Below are 22,500 nucleotides of genomic sequence, written 5' to 3'. Positions count from 1 at the left end.
AGCACCCAATCCTCCAAAAACTGATAACATATACCAGCTATTGAGTACGATATCGATTCCTTACCAATCTACCGGGTTGTGCTTGTGTTGTAGTAAGTACGGAGACATGGAATCCTTCAGGCGATTCGTATGTTTAGGTTTCTCTCCTTCTCCATCAACACCAGATGATGCCATCTTGCGACCGAGACACAATGAGATGAGTCGTAAAGCAATCGAGAAGGAAGTTGTCCTTCCTGTATTGACTTTGTTTCCCGAGAAAGCTAACCCGGAAAAAAGGAGAGACAAATTTTTTATGGAAAACATCGAGGTTTCCTGGAGCGTGACCGAGGAGGACTAAGTATAGCCGCAGCGTGACCGCTGACTAAATGGACCAACGGGGTCTTGGTCTAGAGCGGGGCCTAGCCACCAATGAGAACTATCCCTGACTTTCACAATGACCACACTGTTAATCCCAATTTTATTCCTGCAATGCTGTTATACACTTTCCATTTCGAACGACTTAGGGTTATAACAAAATTATTACAATAACGGGAAATAATATTTTTAAACGACGTTCTAGTTGGCGGCGTCGTTGTCCCTGCGTAAGCTTCCTATTAATTGAGGCAAGGCTATGAAAGAGGGCGCCTCAGTTACATCTCGAGCGTACCATTTCCTAAAAAAAACATCTCGAGGTCAAAGCTCAACCCTTCAAATACTTAATGCTCACTCTAGTCAAGCTGTTACGTTTAGTCATACAATATGTTGAATTAGGTGTAAATTTCAGTTTTCATTTTCAATGGTCTTTTTCTCGTGAAAGACACTGGAAAGACTCGTAAATTTCGTGACTGCCTACTTTCCTTTTTAGTAAGCTTCAGTTTGTCCTTACCGTATTCTGGCGTCATCTGAAAAGACGCGCGAGCATTAAAATGGGTCTCCACTCTATCCCCAAAACGGGGATGCGATCTGTTTAATAAAACAGATCGGTAAAGTGGCCTAGTAAAGTGACCTAATCAGCACTTCACATTACACTCTAATCAGTTAAGTCTGTTAAAATATAAGTGCTACACGCGCACCGTTTAGACCGCGCACCGGTGGCTCATGATCAGTTGGTTGAGCACCGGGCTGTCACGCAGGAGGTCGTGAGTTCACTCCGGCCAGACCAACACTGAGGAGAAAGTGCTGCCTTTGTAATTACATCTGCAAATGGTTAACTCTCTAGTCTTCTCGGATAAGGACGATAAGCCGGAGGTCCCGTCTCACAACCCTTCAATGTTCATAATCGTAAAACATAATCGTAATCGCACACTTGTCGCAAACAGTAGGGCATGTAGTTCCCGGTGTTGACTTGTGGTCTGTATTCTGTGGTGTATCATGGTTGGGAGGGTAAATGCTCGGAGATATTAGCTACACCAAGCTACTCTAAAAATCCGAGGGTAAATAAAGATATGATATTATATATGATATATGATATATGAACGTTTGCAAAAACGTAATCCTTCCTTGTACTTGTACATCTTCATTGCCGTGACATTAACATCTTCATTTCTCACGGCCTGCTCCCGTCCGGTAGAGTGGCGGTGATCTAACCCGTAGGTCGTGGGTTCAATTCCCACCCTGGTCAGAGTTTTTCTCTGTCCTTGTGTGGGCCCATTGCCATCAGTAGAGCTAACGCTCACATGGTTCATATAGGGTTGAAAACTAGCACTTCACATTACACTCTAATCAGTTAAATCTGTTCAAATATAAGTGCTACACGACCAACGTTTGCAAAAACGTAATCCTTCCTTGTACTTGTACATGTTCATTGCCCTGACATTAACATCTTCAGTTCCCACGGCCTGCTCCCGTCTGACCATGTAGCTCAGTCGGTAGAGAGGCGGTGATCTAATCCGAAGGTCGTGGGTCCAATTTCCACCCTGGGTCAGAGTTTTTCTCTGTCCTTGTGTGGGCCCATTTCCATCAGTAGGGCTAACGCTCACATGGTTCATATGGGTAGAAACTTAGCACTTCACATTACACTCTAATCAGTTAAGTCTGGTGAGTAAAATGACCTAGTAGTTCCCACGAAACTCTTAGGTTTAGGTTTAGGGTTAGGGTTAGGGTTTAGGGTTAGGGTTAGGGTTATGTGTCATTTATTGCATAACCTGTACGTTATGCAATAAATTATACATTGGTGAGACAGGTAGACGACTAGGTGACCGATTCCGTGAACACCTTCGCGATGTTGAGAAGAATGACAAGGATGCATCTAAGCCAGTCGCTCGCCATTTTAATCTGCCTAACCACTCCAAAAAACACATGGCTATCTGCGGCCTTTCCCTACACCTAGGTACGACGGAAAGCCGCAAGAATCTGGAACAAAAATTCATCTTTCAAATCGGCACCCTTAATCCTCACGGTATTAACGAACGCTTTTCATTTAACTAATATATTCCTATTTTTCACGTTGCCATGTTATCACCAATAGCGTAGCTCCTACTCTACTATAAAACTACACGTAACCCATAATCCCTCTATTCGCTCTGACGAAGGGCTAACGCTCGAAACGTCAGCTTTTAGAATCTCTGTACGGTGGCCAATTTACATTATCAACTCCGTTGATAAAACCAAATTCTTATTATTTTAGCCCAATGGTACAGATTCCGAACTAGTAATCGGAAGGTAGGTTTGACTGCTGCAAAGGAATAGGAGCATTCGGATCCCTGGTTGAAGACACGTTCTGATCACCCGTTGAATTTTTTCCATGCAGGTACTTCAATTTCCTAGCTGCACTTGTAAATAGCCAACTGGTTTGCCTCCGGCCAGTTGGGATTCTTAACTGAGTCATTCTGTTCAGTGCTCGGAGATATTAGCGACTAACTACTCTATAAATCCCAGGGTAAATAATGATACTTACTCACTCACTCACTCACTCACTCACTCACTCACTCACTCACTCACTCATGATGAGGATAAGATGCGGCATTTACTTACCCTAGAAAACGAAACCACTTCAAAGATAGTAGGTAAATACACATATTTAATGTTTCAGAAGAGAAAAGACATCCTAACTGCAAAATAATTAAAAATAATAATCTTATACCAATTGTATTACAAGTAATTGTATGATCTTTTAGTTAATTAGTTATTCTAGTAGATATCATCACCTTTATTGTAACGAGACCGATACCTCCCTTTGGAGAGTAAGGCGCAATAAACATTTTACTGTTTCCTGTTTTACTCACTCACTCACTCACTCACTCACTCACTCACTCACCCGTCAAAATTGTTGTAGGTCCTCAGTATCCAGGTAATCTGGTGACGTAATTCGAAGGACTGGGGAGAAATATGTTAACACTGTAATCCCACAACCGCGCGCGGCCTTGAATGTTATTTTCGAATTCAACATTGCAGAGGCAAGGTTAGATCTCGCCGGTTCTACTTGAATGTTCATTCAGTAACAGGAAATGTAAGAGACACGGAATGATCTGTTGAGTTTTGGCCATGAAAATACTGCGGGAAATTTGGGAACAACACCTAAGGCCGCGCGCGGTTTTGGGATACGACGTTAAAATTTTTCTTCCCAGTCCTCCAAATTACGTCACCAGATCACCTGGCTGAATGGATTATTTTCCATCAATGAAATGTTGCAGATTGCAAGAGTACTGTAACGCAGCTAGATGCAGACGTTAACAGGAGTGGACAAATAGCTCCGCAAGTGCGATTTAATAGGCCATTTCCGAGTTCATGTCTGCCTCCTCTTCAAAGCGAGTCTAAGTGCGAAGTTTTAGTTGTGAAAATTAGTTTCATTCATAGAGCGAGTTTCAATCGAGTGTCGTAAAACCGAAACCAAAGTAATTACTTTGGCTAATCAAAAAGGACAGAGACGGTCCATTAAATCAATCAAAACTCGAAGTAATTCACGTAACTGACACTAAAGCGCGGCAAAATGTGCACGCGCGAGCCACGATTGGTTTTGGTTTCACTTCCGATTGGTTGAAAAAGTGGCGCGAGAACTTTGAACCAATGACTGAGTGAAGTAATGCAAAAACAAAGCAATTCGCTAACTACTTTCGACATTCAATTAAAAATCGTTCTATGTAAAGAAGAACTAATAGCCCATTTCCGAGTTGCTGCATGCCTCAGTTTCAAAGAAGTCCTGGTGCACAACCATTCAAATGGAAATTAGTTGCGTATTCTTATGCAAATTAAACTCATTTCCCTTACAATAGTTGAGCACCAAGACTCACTTCGAAACCGAGACAAACAGCAACTCGGAAATGCTCGTCAACAATAAGGTGGGACTTGTTACTGGACGGAAGTAAATGCATTGAGAACTATAAAGTAGCAGAGCAAAGTGTGGACATGTTTCAAGGTTTGTTCGTCAGTTTATGTGGTCGCTTCTCTTCACGTGGAAGGAGAAGCTTCTAGAAGGGAGGCAAACTAAAATCAAATTTACTTTGTTTTTCATGCACAAAGGAAGGTTAAGCTTAGTGTAGATAGTGGAAAAGTGAAGAATGCAGCTGAACGCCTAACCAGCGCCTTGAATTCTCTCGCCGAACGAAGGTTTCAGTTACATGGTAGCTAGGAAGTTCCTTTCAATTAGAGCATGTTTCGTTTTTTACTCTAAATAAATAAATAAATAAATAAATAAATAAGAGGTAAGTAGCCCAGGTCATGCGCTGGATTTTAAGGAAAGGATCTATGAGGTACTCTCATGCAGTGCTGGGCCGATTTCTTCATTAATTAGTGCTAGATATAGTTATCTTTCTTTCAAGATCTTTGTTTACATGAAGACTTCCAAATTCTCTCGACGCACTCAGTCGTTTCCCTCAACAAGGTGGTTACCTGAATTTTTTCTGAAGAAGCCGGTTTCTTCCACGACGAGATCTTATCCTTACTAGTTAGCACATATTGTAAAAGTCATCTCTTCGAGTACATCTAAAATAATGTATAATGTTCACATCAGAAAAATTGTAGCTACAGTGATACAATTGCCATTTTGATAATTTTTAGTTAATATTGACATGACAAAAGATTTCACGATATTTTGGTTTTCGGTTGCAATGTTATATTTAAAAAGTCCCTGGAAAGATTGCGAGGTGTTTTGCTTTTCATACGCATGAATATTACCTTTCACTTGACTACCTTTCACATATCGCAAAGATAATTACGCTACCTTTTCTTCCTTAAAGTGAAAATTACAGCCCTTATATAAAGAATTAGCTCTTCATTTCCTCAGCAGCACAACATGGACTTTCCAACATGTTGTTCTTTGCGAACTGAACAGACGTATTCACAATAAAATTATGTTAACAATATTCAGTTTCGATATGTGAGATTAATCTTGTTGTTAATGGTTCAGTTTAGCTTCTGTTTGCATTTTGTCTTCATCGATCAATCCCTTAATTATCATTCCTCTTAATTTTCACACCGGTTAAGCTTTTATCTCCCATTCGATCTTTTCCAGCCCTGAAAATATCTGGTTAGTTTAGGCTGACTTTGGCATACATTTGAAACTGTAAAATGTTCTTAAGACCCTTTTATCAATGTTTCGATACCTAAAACTTAACAGATCCTTACAAGCAGCCCTAACCGCTAAACTGGCATCTGACAGACCTTACTAATAATTAAAATGTCGAAAGCCTACGTACACAAACACCACGAACAAATTTTCAATAACAAGTGCTTTATTTCAAATTTAAATGATTAAGCACTGTGACCTTTGACGAGATTGAAAATAAAAATCATTCACTATGTATTACAGGAAAAAATCGTAAAAGTGGAGTTCCTTTCAATTAAAATTCGACCAAAAAAATGACAGTCGTTGCCATGGCAACTTGCACAATCGAAAGCACCTGTAATTTACGTAGGCCAAAAATATAATGCAGAGCCTTTGTCGTGTATCTACGAAAAGGATTCAATTTCACAAAACATGACGAGCTGAAAAGTTAAAATTTTTCCCAGTGGTTCTTTTGTCTTTTCAAGAAATTTAAGCGAATGAATCCTTCGCGGTATGGCAAATCCTCCTTGGAATAGAGGACCAGTACAGCCTCCATCAATATCCAACGGACGCAAAAGGTACTTTTTTGTTAGTTTCAGCTCTATTTTCGGAGAAAAAAAGACTGTATCGCTATTAAAACAAGAAATTTAAATTTTAGATGCTTTGTAGAATCGTAATATTCGTGATGATCGCGACTTTAAAATATATAATTCAAATTACCGCATATGACTGAGCCTCAGGTGACCAATGTCAATCGTACAATTTACAGTATAAATAACAGAGAAATGAAGACTTTTTCTTCAAGTCATAAATTCTAAAGAGTTAAAAGAAATCCACCGGTAATTGACCTCACAGAAAAAAGAATTTATTGCACTTGAAACCACCTAACGCAAAAAAAATACTGTTTCTTTTACCATGTTGAATAATAAAATTTCCATATGTACTAAGGATTCCTGAAATATGCTGGAAGACAAAACAAGGAGACTTCGATCAAGTTGTGAAGCCGGCGTTATTTTAATCTGCCCCTAACTTCTTTATTGGAAAAAAAAAGTAAAAAAACGAATGAACTTGGGTTCGAAATAAAATTTAAACTGGTGTGAAGCGATCTTTACATGTCGATATCGACGTGGTAACGATTGCTGCAGCATTTTAAAATGTATCTTATTCTTATTTGTTATGATAGCGATATATAGTTTGCTGAGCAGGATTTTTGACTCCATTAATTAGGGCCAGGGTTTGGCCGGAAAGTTATAAAAGGGAATCGAGGAATATCAGTTTGATATTACTCTTCTCGAAAATTCCAATTTCAGTATTTTCTAGCTTCATCTTCCGGGATTTTCTTTGATAACCTTCGATGATTTTTTGAAAGCTCCGATCTGAATCGCACGCTGAATTAACGAGTGATCCATTGTCGGTTCCATTCCGGCATTAAAAAAATCTTAGTTTGTATCAGCAATTCTGGGCTTTCTGAGTTTCACTTTCGCCTTGATGACAGGCGCCCAAGTTTTGGGTCTAATTTATCTCTGTGTATTTTTCGTTTGCACGCTTTTCGGCTTCTATTCTATCACGATTATTTTTACTCAGTAGTGTTATTCATTTAACGGTTTAAGATGTTGTTAGGACATTCAATTCGGATTCGATCGATCCAAGGTTTGTAAAAGAAATTGCGTCTTATCATCAGTGTGACGCATCTCTACTGATTTGACGGACGTTATGCAAACATGCCAAAGTTAATGATAAATTGTCATCATCGAACAGTTTTCTAATTTAGTGTTTTCGGTCCTATCCTACTCCTATATATTCTCCACCCATACTTACAACGTCCGGATCGCCTAGTCTTCAATATATAGCAATGATTCATTGTTTCATAGGACTCTAGATCAACTATAATTTCCTATTTATATTCCAAAGCTGAGGGGAAGGTCTTGGTCGCTGAAAAATCTCATAAAATCGAAACAAACGAAACTGAATTTTGTGTTATCCTCTCCAAACACAAAGCATATACCACTATCAAGATCAGCTATCAATGAGTACGTAGAGTACTTCATCACCACCTGAATATAGATCTTCAAGTTAATTAGGAGAGCAGTCTTCCTTCATAACTAAAAAATGAATGTAAGAACTAAAGTACCTCCCCTTATCATTCAAACGAAGGTGCAGTTCTTCACTTAGCAGGCCCTTCAATGAAATGAAGTGATTTATAGTACCATAGCTATATATAATTCAAAACCTTGAATTGAGTATAGCAACATCACCACAACGCATCAAACTTATATTAAAGAATTAAACATCGATCTTCCAATAACTGCGAATCTTTTAGTATAGCTGTACTGAAGAAACCCGAGTTACGGCCGAACTGGCCTTCGTTTTACACATGATTTCGAGCACTATTCACTAACAATGATTGGACCAAGCCTACAGAAAAATTAAAACAAAAGGTTTCAACTACGCCAAGGCCTTGAGTTACATCCCAAAGGCGGTTCCAAAACCAGTTGAAACCAAAGACAAAACTGGGTATATGCGGTTTCTTTGAAAATTTTCTATTTGCTTCTCCAACTTGCAGTCACTTAAAAAAATCATTTACCTCCCTGAAGAAGTTAGGCCGTGCCTGATGAAATCTTGTGAAAAGTAAAAAATACATATATCCTCACAACCGTACAAGCTAGTCTTGCATTATTATTTTGTTTTGACTTAATTTATAGGTCGCAGTTCCAATATAGGAGGTGTCTATGTTTTGATCTGGCAGGATCGCATAGCCGCTAAACAAAACTTCCTTTCTGGGTTTTACATATTTTGGTTTCTCTGAAATTCAGAACATTGAAGCGTTGTTAAAAAATCGAATTTTTTACAACGCTAGACAACGCTACGAGGAACTAGAAACTTTTTCCTTCCCTTTGCTCGCAAACATTCGGTGGAAAATTTCTGTGGCGGGTCGTATCACCTGCAAGTATCAGCAGTTGTTGACAATCTTGTTGACAAGTATCAATTGAGATATGTTGGCAATCTTCGTGCTTTCAAGGCTCACTAAAAATCTATACTAAAAAAAAATTCTGACTCGGGAACTTCATTTGAAGTTATGTTTAATAAACGAGCAGCAGTGTTTTATCGGGGTTTAAAAACACGAAGAGTAGCCGAGTGTTTTTAGTCCCGATAAAACACGTGCTAAGAGTTTTTTTGAACGACCTCGAGGGAAACATTCCACAAAAAACGTGTCCCTCTGGACTCAGAACAATGAAACAAGCTATGCCTTATTAGTATTCTTTATGTAAAGAATACTAACGCAACGAGGAGTGTTTCGTCAGGATTATATACACCCTTTTAATAAGTCTAATATATGCCGTTTTCCGCTAATGAAGTCAAACTCAAGCTTTTAAAATTTATTCAGAAATTTACAAAGGCTTCAAACAAGAAAAGAAATCGGAAAAGTTCTAGGCCTTTAATTTGTGCATTTCTAAATAAAATTTGAAAGCAAGAGTTCGACGTCATTTGTGGAAAACGGCATATATTAGACTTAATTAAAAGGGTGTATAAAGCTCATGCACATTACTTTTATCGGTGTTTTCATAGGCTGTTAGGTTCATGAATTATGAATGACTCTCGCATCTTGTTTTTTAAGGATGTTCTAAGAAGTCAACAAAGGAGATCTTAATAAATTATTATTATCATTATGATTATCCGTTATTGTTGTCATTGTTATTGTCGACCATTACCATTGTCAGCGTTAAAAGACGTGTTTCACAAATTAATCCAAATTAACACCTAAAGTTACTGCTGATAAAGCTTCAGAGCTCTTGATCTTGCTTTTATTTTGCGTGTTCTCCGAAAAAGGAATTCGCAGTCCCTCGATTTGAACTGGAGAAAACTGATCAAACATTTTAGATCTAATTCATAACGCAAATGGCGCTGACATGCGAAAACTGCAGCGCCTGAAAAGCCCTGAAAACTCTTTGTTTTTATGCCAGGACACTGGTAACTCCGAGTTGCGAATGACCTGCTCACGGTGTGGCTTGTTCAACGACCCAAAGATTTTATGGACAAAAGAGTTGTGCGATGGATAACCATTTTCTAAGATGTACAGTGCATTTACAAAAATCAGCTGGAACTGACTTTGTCCCTTCATTCATTGCCTTTAATTTTATTCTTAGTGTCTTTGGCACTGAATAATTGATGGCAAATTGTGAATTACCGACACCTGCAGCTGCGCAATTTACGGCGAAGACTATTGATGAAATTTGTTATATGGGGAAACACACGATTCAGTCAGTCAGTTCTTCAGGTTCTCTGCGGTCAAACTCTCTTTTGTTTCATGACAGGCTTAATTGACAAGTTCTGGTATTTCTGTTGTTGTTGTTTTTTTTAAAGTGGTGACAGGCTGTAAACAAGCAGCGCGGAAAAATTCATTTAAATTGGAACCCAAAGAGAATTTCCCTGAAATGAGCGCCAAACATTGCGCCAAACAAATTTGCGTATCGACGGCAACCTAGGCAAAAGAGCCAATCACTACCCCCCTTTCATTGCAAACAAACATGGCGGACGATTAGTTGGGTTTTATGCGAATGAGCCTTTAATGTTCCTTGCATCGCGATTCATGAGTGAATTTATGTCTTAACCGTGCTAGGCAAAGCTTTCAAGATGGACGTAAGGTTGGTTTGTTTTGAAAGGGACCCCTAGCTTCGGACTTGAAAGAGGCTCGATTTATTTCATTGAGTGTCCCAAAGTTATACTCCTCCAATTTTACTTAGGTTTACACTTTTCTTTTGTGTTTGTTTTTTTTTTCACCTGTTATATTGTTATATTTATGCTCATGTTGAATTGGATCTAATTTATTGATCTGAATCGACTTCAGCTTATTAAACATTTCCACAGATCAAAAGTCTTTAGAACTACAATGTCGTCCTTATATTGTCTGGGCGCTATAGATTACAGTTAAAAGGTTTTTGTTACAGAATACTAACATTTATAATTATGGTCGGTATTACATATTAAATACTGACTGGAAAATAGGCCATAAATCATGGTTGTGAAACTGGTATGAAACCAGGCGGTTGCAGTGCCATTTCAGACAGAATACTGAAAAACACCACTCGACTCATGAATACAAAATGGACAAAAATGAAAACAAAATTTCCTACTTAGATGTAGGATATTAGGTAATCGCAAGAGGTCAAGTAAAATTATGGATTAATAGACAAGTTCGCGCGCTTGATTGCATCATGGGTAATCAGGGCAACATGGCGGGAAATTCAAAGGAAAATATACTGTACATGACTCTACTTTATAGACTTTCGCCTTCATAAACCAAACAAATAAGTTCATGTTCACAACTGAGATGAACTAGACTTTGTATCTGTTCTTTGGAATTCCTAAATATTGTTTTTTTTTGTCTCCATACATTCTCTGTAATTTTGTGCCTTTGAAATTACAAGAAATGTATGGCAGAAACTTTTGTTAATGATATGATTTCTACAATAGCCATTCTCTCCAAACTTATTCTACTGCACCTTTGAGCGTATATCTTCTGTTTTGGAAAATAAAAAGCCCAACATTGCATATCATGAGTACTTTTCATCATAGTTAAGAATGCAGCTTAAGCAGTTAGTTCTGCAGTCAAAAATAAAGTTTGGTCCAAATATCGAGAAAAATCAAAACAAAGCAAAATGACTTATGCCAATCTGAACATGTGTATCATATCAGTTAACAATAAAATTTTGAACTATGTTAATTAAAAAAAAATTATTGGAATATTTTCTCAACAGGGCAACAGGAGGACCACAAGGCTATCCATTACCAGCGATAGCTGGTTCTTCAGAGAAGGTGGGCCGCCGAAACAGCCCAATCCAAGAGGGAGGGCGTATAAGACATCTTGAGGGAAGAGTAAATTTAGGTGAACAGTCAAATAAAGCACTTTTAGAGGAACTTGTCCGATTACAGGGAGAGCTTAAAGGGAGTATACGACGCAACGAAGACACTTTGAGAGAGGAAAGAGAAGAAAGACTTATACTTGCAGAAAAAATTCAAGCAGGGAATAATTTATACACTCAAATGATGATGCGTATGGCACGTGCTGAAGAAAAAATTGAATCTGAACACAATACTGTAGGGTCCTTAGTTAACCACACCAAACAAGTGGAACAAGCTCTAATAGGAAATCAACAGCAGTTGTTGAGCAGACGAGAGCAGATAACAGTTCATGTTGAGCGTTTGAAAGATGATTTAGAGGACACAAGGGAAAACTATGAGCAGCTTCAAAAAAATATGAGAGCTTTGACAGATGATGTCAGAACAATGAAAAGTAAACATGAAGTACAAGTGGTTCAGTTTGGGACTGTGGTACAGGAAATTAGGCAGAGAATAAAGAAGATTGAGAGTGATACTGGCACAGCTGTAAGTGCAGATGGTTACATACTTACATTTGTCTTGTAGCATAATTACAAAATTCTTGGATAGAGTCATCCCAAATAAACTTGTGTATTCTTGCCTTTCTGTGAAACATGCATGTATTTCAGCTCACACCTAGTTGACAAGAACATAGATTTATTGGTAAAACTTGGAACCTACAAGAGTGTTGGCCTGATCCTAAGTAGGAGCTGTAAAGAGTTAACATTATAAACCTGAGCCTTGTGAAAATCTGTGAGTTACTGTTTGCTCAAGTTTTACAAATTTCTCCACCTATAGAGCGGATGCCCCAAGATATAGATAGATTGATATGTTTAATTCCAACTATTGCAGTGTAAACTGTATTACAGTTGTTCATCAACTTGAAGGTAAATAGGCCAAGCTATGCAACATTGTAACAAAATATCGCAAAACTTTTGGTTGTGACTTGAGGTTTCAGTGCCTTAGTTTGCAATCCTAGGTCTTATTATATAATAAGTGGTAACCATCATCAGATACACCTCTACCTTCCAGGTGATCTGGTGACGTAATTTGGAGGACTGGGAAGAAAAATTTTAACGCCGTATCCCACAACCGTGCACAGCCTTAGGTGTTATTTCCAAACTCCCTGCAGTATTTCCATCGCCAAAACTCAACAGATCATTCCGTGTCTACCACATTTCCTGTTACTGAATGAACATTCAAGTAGACCCGAGGAGATCTCACCTCGCTTCTGCCATGTTGAATTCAAAAATAAGCCCACGCACGGTTGTGGGATACGGCGTTAAAATTTTTCTCCCCAGTCCTCCGAGTTACGTCACCAGATCACCTGGTTATTATTAAGCACAATTGCTAATTAGTATAGGTAATCACATAAGGCCGAGTACTATTAAGGATTAATTGCACGAGTGTTTTGGAAATTTTCCAAAATTGCCCGAGTCGCAAAGCGACGAGGGCAATTTGGAAAATTTACAAAACACAAGTGCAATTAATCCTTAATAGTACGAGGACTCATGGGATTACTTGTTTATCAATAAAGGGCAAAATTACTCTTGATTACCAAAAATGCCCTCGATTAAGACAAAATGCCCTCTGTCTCAGCCAATCAGCGCTCAGTAATTTTGCCCTTTATTGATAAATAGTGGAATCATTCCCATTGGCTTGTTGACAAATTTAATGCAGGCCTGCTCCCTGCAAACAGACAGGCACTCCAGACCAGTTGAATTGAGAGCGTCAACTGAAGATAACTAAGGGCCGATTTACACGATACGATTTTGTCGCATGCGACAAGCTCACGACAGGCCTACGACATGACTTACGATTGTCGCAGCGTTTTTAAAACATGTTTTAAAATGCTACGACATTTTTTCTGACGTACACAACAATCGTAAATCATGTCGTGGGCCTGTCGTAAGCCCTTGTCGCATGCGACAAAGTCGTACCATGTAAATCGGCCCTAAGATTAGGGAGAGTAATCTTTAAGGCCTTCTTTTGTATAGATTGTATAGCAGAGGCTAGACTATAGTCTGGTAAGTCTCAGACCATACTGGCGAGGCATATTCCAAGACTGATCTTATAAATGAACAGTCAGTAGATCTGAACAGGGTCATAGATTTCTACTCCTGGTTTTTTCAGGAGTCTGATAGCATCAAGTCACTTTTTAGCCTTCTTAAATATATAATTAATATCCATATTCCAGGTTAGGTCTTCACTAATATGCACCCCAAAAATTTTGTAAGTAGACATTATTTCAATGGTGGTCCCAACAGGAATGTTCTTCTTTGCTTGGTTTTTCTTTGAAAAGCGCCACTCCAAAACATGTGAGCAACTTCAACATGATTATCAGAAGTCATAGAATTGTTTGCTCTGTTAAAAAGTGATGCAAGAAAAGCAAGGAGACAATTACTTGCAGACTCTTCCAGTCAAGGTTTAATGGGCTAGTGGTAGTAATTTACTCAAAACAGTGATCCAGTGTATATAATATATATATATATATTAAGCAAGGTCTCTTGAGGTGTTAGCCATCATTATTCAAAAAGTAATTGCTTGGTTTGGCAGAAAGCATGACAGTTTAGGTGCCCTTTGAAATGAACTCATCACTGCCATTATGTCGCATATATTTAGAGTGCAATGGAAAATAATAGTTTTGTTTTTGGTCTTGAAATAATGGTAAAATTCCTAGAAATGAAAAGCACAAAATACAAGCACTATGCACTTAGGTATAAAGAAAATAAGGGTAACATGATGAAATCCATTTGAAGGATACTTTTTTACCCTTAGCATAGTGCTTTCATTAAGTTGCACCGTCCAGCTAAGAAGGTAAGCCCTTTTTCAATAGTTGTTATTATATTGATTTCATGTTTCAGTTGTCTTCCTTAAATAAGCATCGTGATGATCAAGACTCAAAAGAAGCCAGCACTTTTCAGTTCAAGAATGCCATTGAGGCCAGGTAGAAATGGGCTTTCAGGCTTATTGTACAAACCAATAAATTATTGTTTACTTCCTGTTAATAAAAGAGCAGGAGTGTTTTATTGGGTTTTAAACCCACTAGACAAAGCCAACTAGACCTAGACACATTCCATAAAAAGCGTGTCTGACTGGAGTCCGAACAAATGTTCAAGTTTTGAAAGGAGAACATGGACCACTTTCATAAATGGTGACCATGTTTGCATTCTTTTGTAGATATGTTAATTAGACCTATTGCCCTTATTTTGAAACAAAAATTCTAGGCTAGAAAGGCTTATTAGCATTAAAACAAAAGAATATTTTACTTGGCCACCATTATGAAAGAGGTTTATTATGATGAAAGAAAAACAAGCTAACCCTTATTAGTCTGTATAAAGAATTCTACTAAGGAATGTTTAATTATCAGTTTTTAAAGTGCATGCATTTTACATTTTTTGAGTGATCTGATCTATATTATAGGCTATTTTGCTCATGAATTATTAATGAGTTGTTTTTGGTGAAGTTTAAAGAACTCTTTTTTTGTTTGCAGATTAGCTGATATGAAAGAGATAACTTTAGAACTCAGAAGACGTATTGAAACAGAGGAGAACGAGAGGAGGATTGCAAACCAGCAAAACCAACTCAAGTTAGTTGACAAATATATCCAATCCTAGCCTCAATTAATTGTCGATTTAGTTGGCTCATACACTATGCGTAAGAGGTGTATATCAGGTCAGTCCATTAGCAAAAGGAATTTTGTGTAATGGGTTTGCCCTTTTTTCAACACTTTTACAATCCCAACCTCTGTCAGTAACTCTGACTTTTAAGACATTTTGGCCTCACTAGGGCTGTAATTTTGATATCATGCAACTTTTCATAGATTCACCAACAATTTGCTGGTCAGGTAGTAGCAAGGCCTATATGAGGACTTGACCCAATAAAGAACAGTAAAATACATTGAACCTAATTAATTGCAAACAACATACAAGATAAAGGAGCTGACAAAAATTGTGTTAAATTAAGTTTATCACAGTGTTCAAATTACAAGTATTAAGGAGATCCTCTTAGATGGCAAGGCTTTGAGGGGACTTTTAACCCTTTCACCCCCGTGGGGTTCCCCATTGACGAGTAAAATCGTCTGGCGTTAGACAGAGTAAAATCTATAAGTGGCACTCTTGGGAGTGAAAGGGTTAATTTTAATTGCTTGTTAAACCTGACAGAGTGAGAGAGCAAGAGGTCGTCAAATGAAAGTGAGACAAAACTGGACCAGGTCTGACTTGTCAGCTGGATTAATATTAATTTTCTTCTGGTAGTCTTGAGCAGTTGAAAGCAGTTGTACAGGAAAGTAACCTCAAGAGGGAGGAAGAAATGTATGCAACTACCATGAACTCCAAGGAGAGAGAAAACCTTCTGGAAAATGAAAGAAATATGATTTCCAGTAAACTGGCAGAAATTAATGAAGAGCAAAACAAAAAGATGTTACAGAAAGAGATTCGACTCAGAGAGGATGCTCAAGCTAAATTTGTCTTGTTAGAGAAGGTAAGAATAGTACCATTTAGCAACTATTCACCGAAGTGAAGATGGTTAGTGGTGAATGGTTGTTTTAGTATATACTAAAACAGTGAGATAATACAGCACAAAAAGATGATTTTAACTCAGTTATTACTGCAAAGATTGCAATATTTTTGGGTGCAAATTGCGTGCGAATTGCCTGGAGGTGAATAGCAAAGGATATCTGGAGTTTGAGTAGCCGATCAGCACGCACGTTCATTGCTATCCACTGTTTTAGTACTAATTTATACTAATACAAGATAGCATAGTTGAATTACTGGCAATGGAGATTCTTCAACTCAATTGTATGTTGTCTTGAACATGAATCCTCTATAAACTTATTTGAAGTACTTTCAGGGGTTCTTGTTGGAGGTCATGCTGCCGATCTCAAAGAACATATCAGTGTGATTGACTGCTGATAAGGTTGTTTTGACTGGTATTCAATCCATGACAACACTTTTGTACGTAACACACGAAAAACCATGATACAATATAATTTTTTTGCTAGTCGAACTTTCCAGGTGTGAATTATTCAGAGTATTCTACAGTAAATAAGTTCAGTCATTTCTTTTCTGAAAGGACACAAAAAACTCTTCAAACTGTGTGGGAATAACTTATTTGGATACAGTATCTGCAGTGAGACATTCATGTTATTGCTGTTGTTGCCCATTTGCTTGCATACTACTGTGTACCAGTAAAATGTGATTGTAGCTCTCATCTTAGCTCATTGTACTGCATTCTACAGAATTACTGTCAAGTTATCGGCAATGCATTATAATTCGTAAGCCTTACGTTTGCTCTAGAGTTTATCAGACAGTAAAAAATGAGTACTTTTTTATTTTTCCATAATTCTCACTCCTTCAGGGTACATCCCCAGGGCTGACTGGGCTTGAGGTGTTTTCATATATCTGTTCATTCAATGAATATTGATATCAATTCACATCAGTCTCTGTGTCCTCCAAAGTTACATGTACTGTCAAGTCAGACCAAGAGTTTCTCAGTATTTTTATCATAGTCTCATTCCCTGTGTTATTTGAATATTTCAAATAACATAAGTTTGTTTGTTGCTTCTCTACTCTGCTCTGCTGTACTCCCGTTTTCCCCTGTCCCCAAACACCAACATTTGATTTGATTTGCATTAATTTGTTGATTTCAGTTTACAGTGCCCCCAATTAGTACTCCAGTGCTAGAAGACTAAACACTTAAATAAAGTTCCTTTCGTTTCCTTTCAGAGGTTGCGAGAGGAGCAAGCAGCAAGACTGGTATTTGAGAGATCAGTAAGAGAGGAAATGGAAAAACGTTGGCAGTCGCTCAAAGCTTATGTTGATGAGGAAGCACATTCCATCAGACAGTCAGAAAAGGTAAATTCTGGAGCTGTTTTTTTTTGCCATCCTTCGGTAACAGGTATTTAAAGGCTTTTAACTTCCCTTGGGTTGATATTTTGTTGTCTCTATTCTCAGGTTTAGCAATAGATGACACTCTGTAGTCCAATATCGTTTTGTCTCACTCCTAGCATGTTTGCTTGCCGTGATAGTTTGTTAGGTTTTGAAAGCCCAATGGCCTGCAAACCCAGTTGTATTTCCGGCGGTCGTTTCCCTCCCCTGACAAATATTTTGGGGGAGAGAAACAACTGTCGGAAATAAGTCTGTTTTCGGTGGCTAAAAGGCCATTGGTAAAGTTGGTAAACACTACCAGCTTTATTCTGTTCTTCATCCATGATGTTTTCTCTTATCACATCCTCATGTGCAACACCACTGAAACATAAGTTAAAGTGGCTGTCCTTCCAAATCGTGGTTTACTACTTTAACTGGTGTCTTGACAAACAGTTCTCATGCTGAAACCTTTTGGAAAGAAACAGCTCACAGCAGTGCTTGTCCTTAAAAATCATTCTACTTAATTTAATTACACATTCTAAGTAATAATAATAATAATAATAATAATAATAATAATAATAATAATAATAGTAATAATGATGATGATGATGATGATGATAATAGTAATAACAATGATTTTATTGCTGTAATCTGCCCACATTTTGCATAGACCATTCTTCTCAGTCTTTGGACACACATAAAGAAAGCCTTTGTGCATGCAGCAAGAATATAGGCCTGGATTAAAAAATTATTGTTGAAAAAAAGCCCTCTCTGAAATAATCATTGTTTTTCATGTCCTGTCCTTTGCACGTCACTTTTAATAAGCCCGGCACACACTAGAGCTATCAGCTTTACTGTTGGCATAAGCATTAGTTCCCCCAGTGTGCAATGTGCAGGTACAAAACACAGGTCACAGGTCATTGTTTTACCAAAACAGAACCAACCCTAACCATTTACCAATCTTAACATTAGGCGTAAGGTTAGCTTTAATGAATGTTTAGGATTCTTTCTGTATTGGTAAAACAATGACCTGTGACCTGTGTTTTGTACCTGCTGGTGTGTGGCGGCGTTTTCAGCGCTTTTCGTGACGCATGCCATTGGCAAATTGAATGTTCAACATGTTGAATAATTTTCGGCATGATTGAACATTTCCTCCTAGTGTGCGCATGTAAAAAGTTATTACCTTAGGCTTACACCAAGACACATGCGTATCAATGTGAAGCATGGCTGATACAGTGGGCGAAGAACAATACTCAAGCTTAGACTCCAGCTGATCAGATGAAGAAGAAAATTTACTTTTACTTCTCTAACCGTGACGAAGACAAAGATGTTTTAGAGCTGCCAATAGAAAGCCATGGACAAAGCCATTTCTTGGAAAGATTTGTCACATAACTCTTCATTTTTAAATTTAGGACATCTTACGTCGTATGGACAAGGATCATTTGTCTTATCTCCAACACTACTCATTTGTCTTGGTGTAAGATGGTAAGGCGATAGCTTTTCACTCGCACATACTTGGAAGAAATGTAGACTCGTGCCTAAAATTATTCAACATATTGAATATTCGGTGCCAGTGGCACGTGTGACTAGAAGCACTGAAAATGATGTGGCCCATTGGGGGAACTTGCCCCCAAAATTTTTAACAAGTAAAAAAAAAAAACAAAAACATTCAAAAGAAATTCAAAACAGAAATAAAAAATAAAAATAAAATTGAAAAAACATATTTGAAATCCAAAGAAGTAAAAGGAAATTAAAAAAATCAAAAAGGAAATCAAAAATATTGTAGAAAATCTTTTTAAAAAATTTTGAATATATATATCAGAATATCATTAGCGGTGGCGGTAGAAGTAAGACATTAAAAATAACATTAAAAAGCCATTAAAATACAATAATGAAAATTGCGTGGTTATTTTCTTTAAAAATCAGAAAAAAGAGTGCTCACAGATTTTTCCACAACTTGTAGAAAATTTTGTTAATTAACCATTCAATTTGGTTAAACACAGGGCTGGCGTTTTATGGGTAAAAAATTGGCATTGGGAAGAAAAATTGGAAAATTAGAAAAATAAATATAAAAATCAGAAAAAAATTCCTGAAATCCAAAAATAAAAAATAAAAAACAAGAAACAGAAATGAGGAAACAAGAAAAAAAGATGAAGAGGAATGGCAACAATATGGAAAAAGAAATGCAAAAAGAAGAATTAAATGAAAATTTACGTAAAATAGTCAAATTGCTGGTATCAAATTAATTGAAAAGAAAAAAAAATGAAGAAAAATAAATAGAAATTATAGGAAAATCCAGCATTGAAAGGATATACAAAAGAGGTTGAATGTGATCTTTCAAATATTAAAACAGAAAACGTTAATATTTATGATTTTGATTCACAAATTGAAAATAAATTGACTGATTTTGTAAGAAAACACTGAAACCTAAAAATTGTGGTAAGTATGAAAATAAATTTTCAAAAGGTTGAAATTGGAAATGATGAAAGATATGTTTATAGAGACTTTGAATATTACTTAAACACAAAAGCGAAAACTAAATGTTTATAGGAACATATGAATACATATTTTTGGAACAAATTTTAGTAGCTGGGTTTGATTTCAAATTTGCTCAATTAACAGCTAATTCAAGCAATCTTGGAATTGATAAAATGTTGGAATTAAAAGTACACACACAAAATAAATCCTTTTAAAGGTGGAAAATACTTACACCTTTACCAAAATTTATTGCAGATAAAAAAGCAGTAATAAATATGAGAAATAACTATAATCCTTGTTTTAAATGGGATCTATTAATCCAAAAGAAAAAAAGGCACAAAATAAGGTGAGAATATTAAAATACAAACGAAAAACGTTTGATAAAGGTTACACACCTAATTGGACAGAAGAAATATTTGTTGTTAATAAAATACAACCCACAAAACCCATTACTTGTAAATTAGTTGACTTGATGGTCGAAAAATATCAGGTAGCTTTTATAAAAAAAAATGCAAAAAACAAATCGGGAAATATATAGAATTATCGAGAAAGTAATTTTAAAAAAGAATAAAAATAAAGCGTTTGTAAAACTGAAAGGTTATCCAGATAAATTTAATTCATGGGTAAAAATAAGTCAATTGAGAAAAATAATATCTCCTCCAAACTCTCAGAGTTTAAACCTTTACATATAAATTTCGCTGGTTTATTTTAGTTTTTAAAAATTTCTGAGGCACTTTTTTTCTGATTTTCGGAGAAAATAGCCACACAATTTTCATTATTGTATTTTAATGTGTTTTCAATGTCTTACTTACATACATATGTACATACATACTTTATTTGAAACTCCCAATATGGGCTTTTCAGTTACAAGCAAATACAACAGAACAATAAGAATAAATTATGATAACAATGATGTAATAATAAAAAACTCCTGAGCTTTACAGACATGTTTCGGCAGTTGCCTCTTCCATCTTCAGTGTGAAATGAACAATAAATTCCAGTGAAATATAAATACTAGAAAAATTACAATAATAATAGCAATAATTAAGACTATGACAATAGTAATTCAAAATTAAACCGAAAGCTTTAAATTAGCATGATAATTACAAGTGTGAATTCTTTGTATAATATCTTGAAAAACTACTTTGAGTGTAACTTCCACTGCCGCCGCTAATAAATGATATATTCATATATATTTGTCTTTTGTGACTTCAGTTCGCTCAGTCACAGGCTCACTTGCTTCACTAGCTTGCCATCTCCCCTGCCCACGGGAAGTTTTCAAAACGATTTGTTGCAACTTTTTGATTTTTTTAAATTCTGTTTGATTTATTTAATTTTTTGGAATTATTTTAGAATTGTTTTTGGTTCTTTTTACTTTTTGAAAATTTTGGGGGCAATGTACAAAATTAAAGCCCGAGTTTCAATATTTGTATGAAAAAATCGACTTTTTCCGCTGTAAAATTAATGCTAAAATTAAGCCAATTTAAAGTGGCGATTTCTAGGACGCAGCCAAAATTTGCCAGTTACTCTTCTTTCCCTTCTACTTAATTCTTTTTATTTTTCTTCTAGTCCATATATGGTATGCAATGTTGGTTTCTCTTTCAGATGGCACAGGCAAGGGTTGATCAGAGTCTTGTACGTTTGAATGAGTCTATCTCATTACTGGAGAGGCAAATGGAGGAAGGAAGAAAAGGAATAGAACAAGTCTTACATGCTGAGATTACGTCACGGTACATTTATTTGACTGACTCACTCACTCCCTCACCTCCTCACAGACCTACTGACTGACTGACTCGCTCACTCGCTCACTCGCTCACTCGCTCACTCGCTCACTCGCTCACTCGCTCACTCGCTCACTCACTCGCTCACTCACTCATCCACTCACTGACACTCACTCCGATGTTACCTTTTCTTTCTTTCATTTTTGCGTTCGACGAAGGAGAACGCATGTTAATCGTGTCAGTCCCGCGGGATGGCCCTCGGGTATCGATCACGATGCTAGACGATTTCAGCGTTTGGACGCCATCTTGGACTGGCAAACATGGCCTCGGTCACATGTGATAGTTTTACGGATTGCTGAAGGGAAGTCAAGTCCTTTTGGACGGTGTTAATACCTGGATGGGTGACCGTCCGGCACCTCGTTCTGTACACGCTGGGAAGTCACACTGTTAGGCTATCCACCAAGAAGGGCTACTGATATCCCACTAAACTGATGTTGCATTTTTATTAAAAACTGACCTACGGATATCAGATTTCCAGCATTTTCATTGGCTCGCCGGACACAGGCTATCAGTTCATATACCTGCTCTACCTAATATGGTCAAGGAACGCGTCACCATTAATGCGAGTTGAAAACATTTTTGCAGCTCTGAGAAAAAATGGCCGACAAAAGCCGTTTTGGACCAAAATTGACCGAGGCAGAAATCGATGCTTTAGTCGACGCGGAAGAGTTGTTGATCCTGGAGTTTTTAATAAAACAATTATGTTACTCGGGCTTGCTGGATATGAAGTGATTATATCAAGCTCGGCGCTACGCGCCTCGTAAGTTATCTATCACTTCATATCCAGCGCGCCCTTGTAGAATAATTGTTAAATAACACAAGTATTCCATAATTGTTTTTAATCAAAGTATTATCAACAAGATAACAGTCAAAATAGTGTGATACCTTCAGTAAGCCTGGTTTTCACTAGCTACGCAAGCACAAGTGCAAGCGTAAACACGAGCACAAGAGATTCGTGTCAAGTGGAAACGAACCATAACGCAATCACAAGCACACGACGGCAGAGACAAAGATTCAGTAGTTCCATGTCCCCACT

The 22,500-nt window shown here is 37.2% G+C and overlaps 2 protein-coding genes across 6 annotated transcripts in view; one reads left to right on the top strand and one right to left on the bottom strand.

Annotated features, from left to right (window-relative positions):
* LOC138060037 (spermatogenesis-associated protein 20-like) overlaps positions 1–315 on the bottom strand; it is a 25,309-nt gene extending 24,994 nt beyond the window's left edge. The window contains exon 1 of one of the 2 annotated variants that reach the window (XM_068905716.1): positions 65–315. In XM_068905716.1, the coding sequence (XP_068761817.1) occupies positions 65–303 (239 nt within the window). In that variant the 5' untranslated portion in view covers positions 304–315. The remainder of the gene's footprint in view (positions 1–64) is intronic. The other variant, XM_068905717.1, reaches the window with a different exon arrangement.
* A 5,487-nt stretch (positions 316–5,802) lies between these two features.
* LOC138060025 (coiled-coil domain-containing protein 154-like) overlaps positions 5,803–22,500 on the top strand; it is a 32,721-nt gene continuing 16,023 nt past the window's right edge. The window contains exons 1-7 of one of the 4 annotated variants that reach the window (XM_068905703.1): positions 5,803–6,039; positions 11,218–11,845; positions 14,203–14,285; positions 14,832–14,927; positions 15,595–15,820; positions 17,065–17,193; positions 21,289–21,413. In XM_068905703.1, the coding sequence (XP_068761804.1) occupies positions 5,975–6,039; positions 11,218–11,845; positions 14,203–14,285; positions 14,832–14,927; positions 15,595–15,820; positions 17,065–17,193; positions 21,289–21,413 (1,352 nt within the window). In that variant the 5' untranslated portion in view covers positions 5,803–5,974. Of the gene's footprint in view, positions 6,040–9,974; positions 10,105–11,217; positions 11,846–14,202; positions 14,286–14,831; positions 14,928–15,594; positions 15,821–17,064; positions 17,194–21,288; positions 21,414–22,500 lie in introns of those variants that run through there. The other 3 variants (XM_068905705.1, XM_068905706.1, XM_068905704.1) reach the window with 3 other exon arrangements.

The sequence above is a fragment of the Montipora capricornis genome, chromosome 8, assembly GCF_036669925.1.
Source record: "Montipora capricornis isolate CH-2021 chromosome 8, ASM3666992v2, whole genome shotgun sequence".
In the NCBI taxonomy this organism is placed as follows: Eukaryota; Metazoa; Cnidaria; class Anthozoa; order Scleractinia; family Acroporidae; genus Montipora; species Montipora capricornis.
Note: the sequence above shows the minus strand (reverse complement) of the source record. Positions and strands in the feature narration are given on the sequence as shown.